Source organism: Mobula birostris, chromosome 9 (genome assembly GCF_030028105.1).
Source record: "Mobula birostris isolate sMobBir1 chromosome 9, sMobBir1.hap1, whole genome shotgun sequence".
NCBI lineage: Eukaryota > Metazoa > Chordata > Chondrichthyes > Myliobatiformes > Myliobatidae > Mobula > Mobula birostris.
Genome location: NC_092378.1, coordinates 15,079,841 through 15,090,422, shown reverse-complemented (window position 1 = coordinate 15,090,422; position 10,582 = coordinate 15,079,841). Strand labels below are relative to the sequence as shown.

At 38.5% G+C, this 10,582-nt stretch overlaps 1 protein-coding gene across 1 annotated transcript in view; it reads right to left on the bottom strand.

The window, feature by feature from the left end:
• Positions 1 to 3,157: 3,157 nt before the first annotated feature.
• The window catches only part of hmga2 (high mobility group AT-hook 2), a 150,325-nt gene continuing 142,900 nt past the window's right edge, over positions 3,158 to 10,582 (bottom strand). Inside the window, exon 6 of the mRNA XM_072269341.1 lies at positions 3,158 to 4,384. Coding sequence (XP_072125442.1) covers positions 4,337 to 4,384 — 48 coding nt within the window. The 3' untranslated portion in view covers positions 3,158 to 4,336. The remainder of the gene's footprint in view (positions 4,385 to 10,582) is intronic.

Genomic DNA, 10,582 nt, shown 5'->3' with positions numbered 1-10,582 from the left:
AGAGGTCAGGTCCAGGTGAAATGTCACTGACCTGAAACTTTGACTGCTTGTGTTACCTGATTTGGTGACTGAGTATTTCTGACATTTTCTGTTTTATCATTTCAGGTTTTCAGCAGCCACTTTTGTATTATCTTTCAGCAGAGTTTTGGTGTCCCGAAAGGAAGACAGTGGTTCAACCGAGGTTCAGTATGATTGTAGATGATGCTATCAAAGTGGTGTTACAAGGATTCCACACAACTGAAGTCAGATTTCCAAATGAGTCATAACTACATCTCTGTACAATTACAGATGGGTTTGCAGATGTGGTCAGAGCAGATCTATATAACTGAAGGTGATGCCCTTGCTTAGGACGGACCAGATTGTGGTACAACTGAAGATGAGGGTATTGCCATGATTACTAGGACACTGTATGACTGAATATGATGCTTCTGATGTGGCCAGACCAAACCTAACATTGGATGATATTGTCCTCAACATGGTCTAACCCAGCCACAATGCAATGAAGATGGGATCCATTAAAGACACTATAAAACAATAGGATGCTCTAGCTGTGGTCAGAATAAGTTGCTGTACAACTTAAGACTACTCTAATGTATGTCTGAAGGCATCTCCACATGACACGGCAAAAGCCTAGTCATTATCAGTTATCCACGAAACTTCCAGGTTTTTGTTTCACTCCATTGATCTGCAACCAAGAGGTTGCTTTCAGATTGTGTGTTAATGGAGGAACATGGTGCACCTTTCAAACATGTCATCATGTGCCAGCAGGGGGAAGAACTGAGCTTTTTGCTGCTTTGAGGGACAGAAAATAAGCACCACCTTCCCTCAGCTCTATTATATAATGCATTTATATGCCCATGGAAGGACTAAGAATCGAACGACCTGCAAGGTGCCTTGGCCAAGCAACAGTAAGTAACAATAGGTGAGAATGAAGAGAGGTCAAAACCAATACCTTCCTTTCAAATAATTTATATACTTTCTACTACTCTGCAAAGTTTTATTTATCAGTATGCTATAGAAGCAGTTTTAATTTATGCTTAAAGTTTAAGCATAAAACCCTCATCTTGAGAGTGAGCTAGCTACTTGACTACTAGGGTGCCACAGTTCACGCAAAATACAATACTAACAAGTTGGGGGGGGGGGGGGGGAGCATTGACTGGTTTTCCCAAAAATAAAAGAACCATAGAAAAGTATCTTCTAAGGTGGTTCCTTCAAATTTAAGAGAATCTTTAACCAATTGGTAGTGTATTGAACTGTGAAAAAGCAAATATCTGAACTCTTTAATAAGTAACATGGGATATACATTTTATTGTAATTACTACATTCTTGCTATTTCCTTCCCTTGTAAAAGAATAAAATTTTATTGCAATGAATCATTTACTGATTGTCTCTATGATAAATCAGCTTCAGTAAACTGAAACAGTGGATGTGTCTTAAGTTTATGAAACCAAGGGAGATTAGTCAGCAATGGATTTAAAACTACAGGACTCTTTTTAAGTTTCAACATTGAATTCAAGTGGTCTATTCAAGTGCTACTTCCAAAAAAAACGTTCTACTATAAGAGTTTTGGGTCTGTGTTCAATCATGTAAACTGTTATGCCAGTGTTAAAATGATAAAAGTCTCAGAATCAACATGGGGATCACAGAGGTTATTACATTTATTTGTGCTGAACAGACAGTGATAATCCTTAAAAGGAACCTTCTCAGCAAGCAAGCATTTCCAAGTACAATCAGACAGCTTCTCTAAGTGGATAGCAAAGCAATAAAGTTACACACTCAAGGTACAGGGGGAGCAATTTATCATTTTCAAACTCCCCCGCAAACCAAGTCTAAAATTTGTAAAATGGCAGGAAAGTTAAATGTCCAGTCTTTGAGGTGACCAGTCAGAAGAGAACAGTCATATAAAATTTATCTCCCAAAAAAAATAAACTATGTATAAAAAAATTATGATGTTCGCTCTGGTCTACTGGCCATAAACAATAGGTTTTCAGCTTGAAACTGAGGTAACAGTAGGCCCCAAGAGGTAGTAGTGTGTAATTGATTGTACAACATACAGAGAAATACATGATAAACATTAGCATTTGAGAGGTTTCTCAGAGCTAAATGTCCAACACGTAACAAAAGGCTTCCCTAGGTTGTGTTAGCCCGAAACTGAGGTAAAACTTTACAGGATTCTCTTTTAAATTGAAGTACACGGAATAACTTTTCAAGCAAATCCTAAGTTTAAAACAAATGCAAGGCAGTGTTTTCCTTGGTGGATTCAATTAATAAAAAAAAGTGGGGTAAATACAACTGGTTATAAGCTCAGTCTTCAATGAATAGCCAGGTTAAGCACCATATTGTCTGAGGAGCCCGCCAAGCCTATGCCAAGGTTTTATAAATTCTGATGGAAGCCAAAAGGAATCAACTTTGGTTGTACTTTGGCTCAACACTAAAGCCTTACTGTCACGGATTCTCCTGAGAAACTACCCCCTCCCCATCTCCCCGGCCCATTCAATGTTAAAAGTAGCAATATTGACAAGCAGAGAAGCAAGATAAAACTCTACATAAGAAGCATTTAAAAATACATCTGGTTGAAACATATTACAAAAAGGTAAAAAAAGAAATCACATTTGTGTAAAATACATGAAAATATGAATCAAGTACTTTTCTTACAATTTACTAATTTAAACACATATTCTTGATTGAATTATACAAAAAAACTGATCTTGTATTTTTTTTACCTACAAAGCTTCACGTTTCCTTTGAAGGTTTCAGAATAGAAAGTAATTTAAAATGCTTTAGTGACCAAGGTTATTTTTTTTCTTTTTTTTACAAAAATACTTTGACTAGGGATTAGTTGCAGTCCTAAAATTTTAAATGATATTTTTAAACTGATGTTGATAATAACAAGTCTGTTCCTTTTTAATATCTGGAGGTAGGTTTTGGTCAACTGATTAGTCCATTTCCCTTGAAATCATGTGAGGTACAAACTTGGACAGTTATTGTTTAAACACTACTGATAATAATGAAAGTTAAAAGCATTAGAGACATTTCCATTTCATTAATCGTAACATAAGAAAAAAAAGAATCTGTTAAAAAGCAATGAGTAATTTAGTAAAAAAAATTATATTCAAGTTAAAGTACAAACAGAAAATGAGTTGAATTAACTGGCAATAAGTAACTTGTAAAAGTTCAGCAATTATATTGCAGTACAGAAATGTTTTCAGGTATTTTGGTTTCCCCTAATATTTTAACTACAGAACCAAAACTGAATTAACAGATCAGTGTTTATCTGTCCATTAATTTGGGTGAAAAAAAACCTGCATTTATGTGTATAGCAGCATGTACCCGAGAGGCTGTCAAACTAATTGAATTAATCAGAGGTAGTTATAGATAATGGGGTAATATTGCAACTGTCACTAAAAGTGCTGGTTTGACTGAGTATTCTTTTGGATCACTGGGAAGGAGGAGGAATGGTTTGAGGATCAATTGCACAGCATGTGTTCCCAAAAAACCAAGAAATGTGTTTGCTTAAACTAGCCACATGACAGTGCAATGGAGGTAAAGTCACCTACATATGTGTGATTCTTACTGGCTGACTGGTGGGGAAAAAGCCGTTCCCTTTCTAAGTCTCAATGATTTCTTTTTGTTATCCCTACAGAGCTGTAAAAAAAAACTGTTGGTTGTTCATTCTTCCCTTCAATTATTGAATATAATTTTTAGGTGTTGAGTTAACAGCAGAATTAAATATATATATATAAAATCAGCCCTAAGATTTTCCTGAATTACAGTAAGTGAAAAACATCAATTAAAAAAAGTCTACTATAAAGTTTTCTCTAAGAGCAGTGCCTATCCCTCATCTTTGGTGTTCTATACAGGGTGTTTACTAAGTTAAGGGAGGGTGGGTGTTCGGGACAATACAGTCCACCATTTTAAGTAGGAAGTTGGTTCTATCAAAATGCCCATATTTTTTACTGTGCATATGGAGATTTCAGTTTGCATTATTTTGTGCATTGTAATGAAAAATAACTTTTTGACCCACTCACCCTTACTTAGCAGCTCAATAAACTATAAGTATGTTGAGAATTAAAAAAAAGAAAACAGTAATTAAAATGTTGCATTATTAATCTGTGTCCCCTGTGTTACAGCAGTCTTTTTTCACTAAACCTGGGACTGTGAAGGGATTACAAAAAGGTAGATAGTAAAAGTCTTTCAAAGGATGTGGATGTGTTTCTCCCCAGGATAAAGTGGACAGACCAATGTTAATTGGGAAAAAAAAAGTGGTCAAGGTAGTGTCTTCTCCCTTCAAAACACCCAACTGCTGAATGAGGTAGAAGTAAATTCATGTGGTTTCTTAATCTTCCTCTGTGGATTCTTGCGAGGACATTCCTTCACCCTCTTCCTGCAAACAAAAACAAATTTGTATTATGTTAGACAACCCTTTTTAATAATATTGTCTTGCCCTCCCCTTCCACAGTGACCAGCTCTACAAGCAGTGCTGTTACTTTTTTAATTGCCAAAGTATTTCTGGAGGCCTCTAACCGGAAATGCTTAACCACAGAATTGAGAAGAGAGTGCATTGATTAAATTCCAGTTAAACCACAATAAATCTCCTACAGCTGATGTCATTACCATGTCTTTGTAGAACTTAAAAGCATTAAAAAGTTGTAAGGAAAATAGCAGGACATTATAAATTATTCAATCCATTTATCATACATTTCCAGCTTTAAATCTGGTTAGCATTCAACATTTACCCCTTAAAATAACTCCTCCAAAATGGCCCTTTGAAAAACATCAAAAAAAATTTCTCATTTATTTGCTAAAAAAAAATCTAAAGCAAAAGGCTATATTATGTGGTTTAACATTTGTCACCTCATAAACTGAGAACTGCCAAGGATGACCACCTTAATGGCTTACAACAGTTTCATAGTTAAATAGATTTGATTTTCCACATGGCTTCATTTTGTCTGGGTTGCTAGCTGACACAATTTATAACTCTCTTCCTTTCCCAGGCCACTACAGTACACCATTCAGTAAAGCATGCCTTAAAGCTTGTCTGCATTATATGACCAAGCTTCCATTCATTAGTGTTTGAAACACTTCAGCTGTGAAGGGGGTCCTAAATGCTACCATGTGTGACACAGTTGCACAAGAGCAGCATGGAGAAAAACACTAGGTTTTAATCACAGGCCACTGCTCTGCAATCCTCTTTTCAAAGGTTTCCATGATCCCAAAGACCAAAAAGGGTGTAAATCCAGGAAACAAACACACGGTATTAAATGAATGGGGGACAGTTGCAACATATTACTTTGGCTGCATCCAGCCATCAGATTTCACACCACTTTTGTTTAGTCTGCTTTAGGTTATGTGGGAAATGCGGAGTGCATGAAGTGAAGGCCCCCCTGCTAACCTAAGGGCCTCAAATATTTAAGCCAGTAGGTTAATGCCTCTTGACTAGGCAGCAGGCCATGACCCTGGGAGACTCTCTGGGGGACAAGAAACAGAGAAAGATGTAGCTTGATCAAAGCTTTCGCTGGACTAAAGAGTGCAAAGTCAAGTGTCAGCTGCCCTATGCCCCAGCCACTTCAATTTACATTTACATTCTAGAAAGACATGATTATCCAGCAGATATGCACATTTCTTGCCCAGTACAAATAAGTCAATAGAGCTTCCAATCAAGGCGCTGACTAATTCAGCCAACTGGATTGAAACTGATACCATAATAATTCTGTTTCCAAGGGATTGCACTTGACAGTTCAGGTTTGGCTTATTCACTAAAGACTGAGTGCCTCAGGATCAAATAGTCGATTAAATATCAAGGGGCTCTAGCACTGACAGTTTAAAATATTTTCTCAATTGAAACAAAATTAAAATTAGTGCTTTGTTCATATTCTCAAACCTGGATGCACCGTGTATTACCAGTAAATTGTCGAGATTTAAAAGGAACACCTTTAGGCTGGAAGTTTCAGTTCACTTAATAATATTAATGAGTCTGGCAGATCCTCTGCACTCTTTTTGACCAAAGGTTTCTGCCACATAGCTAAATGTATAGCTTATACCTAGAATGAATGCAACCACCATTTAGTCTGCCGGCTCTAAAATACTTGAATTAAAATAGCTGGAGAATATACTAGTGCTTTGAAATCACTAAAGGCAAACGGATCATGATATCTTCTCAGGCAGCCTCTTCAGGTAAGGTACACTTTTGGCACAGGTAGTACAGATATGCATTACAGTTGTTGTAAATTAAAAAATAATCTTTAGCAATAAAAAGGAAACTAAACTGTGGGAGACTTGGCCAATTTGCCAGCATTACTAGCAAGTTATATTTTGTCTAATTAGAACTTGTACCCTCCATGTTTTCTTTAATGATGTAGACCTGGAATGGTTTAAGCCTCAAAACAAAACTGGTTGCGTTTCTCTTCATAAGCGGGCATTGAGTCACTAATGACCAACACTCACATGTTACTTTAGACACCTGGAGCTAAAATGAGTGAGAACAGTTGCTTAAGTAATTCTAAGCAAAGCACTGCATCCTTACGTTTGTGTTTAAGGATGTAATTTAGAGAATAAGGGCTTAGTCTTACTCCACCCTTGTTGCAGTTCAGTGTGTAGCACAATTAAACTGCTGTCCACCCAGACACAATAGTTTTCACAGATCATAAAGCACCATAGGGTAGAGGACGGCAGCCCATTTGGCCCATTTTGCCCAAAGGAGCAAAAGGTCTGCTCCTTTTTATACAATAAATAAATTACCGATGATTCTCTCATTTTCCCCATTTCAATTTTTCATTCTTCTTAATCTAGAGTTTTAACAGAAGCAAAGGCATTTTAAACTGTTGCTGTCCAGTAGGACCCATTACTTTCCAACCATAACCCATGGTGATTGTGGGACAGCTTTAGACATGTCATGTTATATTCTCAAACTTCATTAATCTGTACAATCCAGACTATGTAAAGTGAGCTCATGCACATTTCAAAGTTGTTGTTGCACTTCATGCCTTGTAGCACATCAGGTGGCAACCTTGCCTTGTCTTATGAGGTTGAATTGGTAGTTCAATGCTCGATACAGTGCAGGCAAGGAGCTGGCCGGATTCAAACCCAGGGTCACTTGCCTCAAAGTCTGGTGTGGGTGCCACTATATAACACTATAATGTCAAAAAGTTTTAAAACTTTTGAGATGGAGAATGGAGAGACTTTAGAAATTTCGGAGAAAGGTTAGCAGGTTACCTACCTTTCAAAGGTCTTCAGTTACCCAGGATTGACTGAGAGAGTAGGAGCTGTATATTTAAGAAAGAAATTGTTGACTTTGAAGAGGTAGGACTGAGGTCTTTAAAATAAGGAAAGGATTAGACTCGCTCCAAGCAAATAGGTTGCTTGAGCTTGATAGCTCAGGGAAGAACAAGGGTTCTAATAAGCATATAGTTAGATGCCAAGAGGCACTTCCTTTTGCAGAGAGTCAGTGATCTCTGCATTAAGTTGTTGGTACACGCAGCAAGTGTACATATGCAGAAAGTTGAACATGTTGCTTTTAGTTACAACTTCAGGATTGAAGGACATCCATTTAGAACAGAGATGCGGAGAAATTACTTTAGTCAGAGGGGGGTAAATCTTGCTGCCATGAGCGGCTGGGGAGGCAGAGATAGACAGGTACTTGATTAGCCAGGGCATCAAAGGGTATGGGGAGAAGGCAGGGGAGTGAGGATGACTGGAAGAATTGGATCAGTCCATGATTGAATGGCACAGCAGACTCGATGGGCCAAATGGCCTACTTCTGCTCCTATATCTTATGGTCTTATGGCCAGTCAAGGATTTAATACATGAAAATTTAATTAATTTACAAAAATGTAGATTGGTGGGCCATTACCTGGACATGGAGATATATAAAACTTCCTCAATTAACTGAAGGGCAGATTAATGTTCTTCTGAAACTCCTCTCAAGCTACCTGTGGTCTGGGAATAGTAAGGAATGATGGGGTGCACGTGTTACTTGGCACAAGACTGCTACACCAGTCATATCTTTTTAAAAATGGGAAGCATTCTCATTTTGAGAGCACAACCCCATGTGCTCTCCTTCCTTGGATGTCGTTCAATTAACATTTCTATATTTCCGGAACTTCTCATAATAAGCTACTTTTATTTCTAAGTTATATCTGGGCAGAAGATATATTATGAGCTACTCTTCAGAGGTTATCTGAAGATGACGCTGGGAAGGCGTCTTTTGAGTTATAAAACCTCAGCACTACATCCTTTCCTTTATATTCTAGTCCCCCTGAAATAAATGCTGACATTGCATGCGCCTCACCAGTGTTCTGGATAGGCGCACTGACAGTTTTCTCACTAAACCTCCTTTGCCCTGGCTATAGTTGCAAAATCCACCCAAAAAATCTGCTGCTGACAGCTTATCATAGAGCTTGTGACCACATGGAATGTGGATGAAGATGCAATATGGCTCTGTAGATTAAGCATCCCTCCCTACCTTTGTTACTACTCAATACTAATTCCAGCAATGGCATCAGAAATGGGGCCAAATGGCCTAATTCTGCTCCTTTGTATCTGCTCTGCCATTTCATCATGGCTGATCTGCTTCCCTCTCAAAACCATTCTCCTGCTGCCTCACGTAACCTTTCACACCCTGGCTACTCAAGAACCTATCAACCTCCGCCTTAAATAAACCCAATGACCTGGTCTCCACAGCCGCCTGTGGCAACAAATTCCACAGATTCACCACTCTCTGGCTAAAGAAATTCCTCCACTTCTCTGTCCTATATGGACACCCCTCTATTCTAAGGCTGTGCCCTCCGGTTCTAGAATTCCCTCATCATAGGAAGTATTCCCTCCACATCCACTCTATCTTGCTCTTTCATCATTCAATAGATTTCCATGTGACCCTCTCCCCTCATTCTTCTAAATTCCAGTGTGTAGTGGTCCAGAGCCATCAATCGCTCGTCATACGTTAAGCCTTTCCCAGACTCACTCTCGAACATCCTCTAACCCTCTGCAACGTCAGCATATCCTTTCATAGGTAACTGGCCCAAAACTGCCAGTGCTTTATAAAACCTCAACATGACATCCTTTATTTTCCAGTCCCCTCAAAATGAATACCTCACCACTGCCTTAACCTGCAAATTAACCTTTAGGGAATTCTAAACAAGGCCTCCCAAGTCCCTTTGCAACTCAGATTTTTAAATTCTCTCCCCTTTTGGAAAATAGGCTATACTTTTATTCCTTTTTCCACAGTGCATGACCATACACTTACTGCCTCTGTATTCCATCTGCTACTGCTCTGCCCATTCTTCAAATCTGTCCAAGTCCTTCTGCAACATAGCTGCTTCCTCAACACCACCCGACCTTCCACCTATCTTAATGTCGTCTGCAAACTTGACCACAAAGCCATCAATTCCATCATCTAAATCATTGACATACAACGTAAAAAGAAGCAGTCCCACTACCTACGCCTGCAAGACACCACTAGTCACTGGCAGACAATCAGAAAAGGCTCCCTTTATTCCTACACTTTGCCTCTGCCAATCAGTCAAAGCTCTATCCATGCTAGTATCTTTCCTGTAATACCATAGACTCTTATCTTGTTAAGCAGTCTCGAACATGTGGCACCTTGTCAAAGACCTTCTGAAAATCCAAGTACACAACATTCACTAGTTCTCCTTTGCCTATCCTGCTTGGTATTTCCACAAAGAATTATAATAGATTTGTCAGGCAAGATTTTCCCTTAAGGAAACCATGTTGACTTTGGCCTATTTTATCATGTACCTCCAAATACCCCAAAAACTCATCCTTAATAATCAACTCCACCATTTTCCCAGCCACTCAAGCTAAATGGCCTATTATTTCCTTTCTTCTGCCTTCTTGTAGGTGGAGTGACACTTGCAATTTATGACAATAAGATCATTTGACTTGCTCTGGTAAAAATACCATCACACAAATCCAAATGGAGAGCCTTTGCAATACTTAATTGCAGAATTTAATGATTTGGGCATGCGGTGAGTTGTTAAGACTTAGATATTGTTGCTAGAGTGAACTAACATTATGAAATGCTGCAGGACAGAGTGGACTCATTTGAGTGATACACAAATTATTACTTATTTTCTCATTTACTACACACTCAATTGTTAAGTCATTTTTAAAAACAATGCATTAGGACTGGTAAACAAATGTTCTATCAAGTGTCAGGGTGCAATAAATTTGAGGGAACTTTAGGTGGCTTTTTCCAGAGTATGTTCCCAAGGCAGTTGAATGACAGTTACGGTGGAATGAAGGTTGGGGAGTAAAAAGGAAGAAGAATTTGGTAATATTCTCAGTCAGAGTGAAGGAAGAGAGAAACAATTTGAAAATGCAGGTGATAATTTTAAATCTGTGGCACTGGGGTCATTTAGGAATGAGTGACCCTTGCTGTAGAATGCAACAGGGGCAGGTGGAAGGACAGATTGAAGGTTGCAGCTTGCCAAAATGACATGAAAGCAACCTGATTCAGTGATGATGGATGGGAATAGAACTGCTGATAGTGAGGTGCAATTCATAGTGTCAAAGGTTATGGGTTTGGTTAGTTAGAATAACGTTGGATGTTTGACAGCACAGAAGC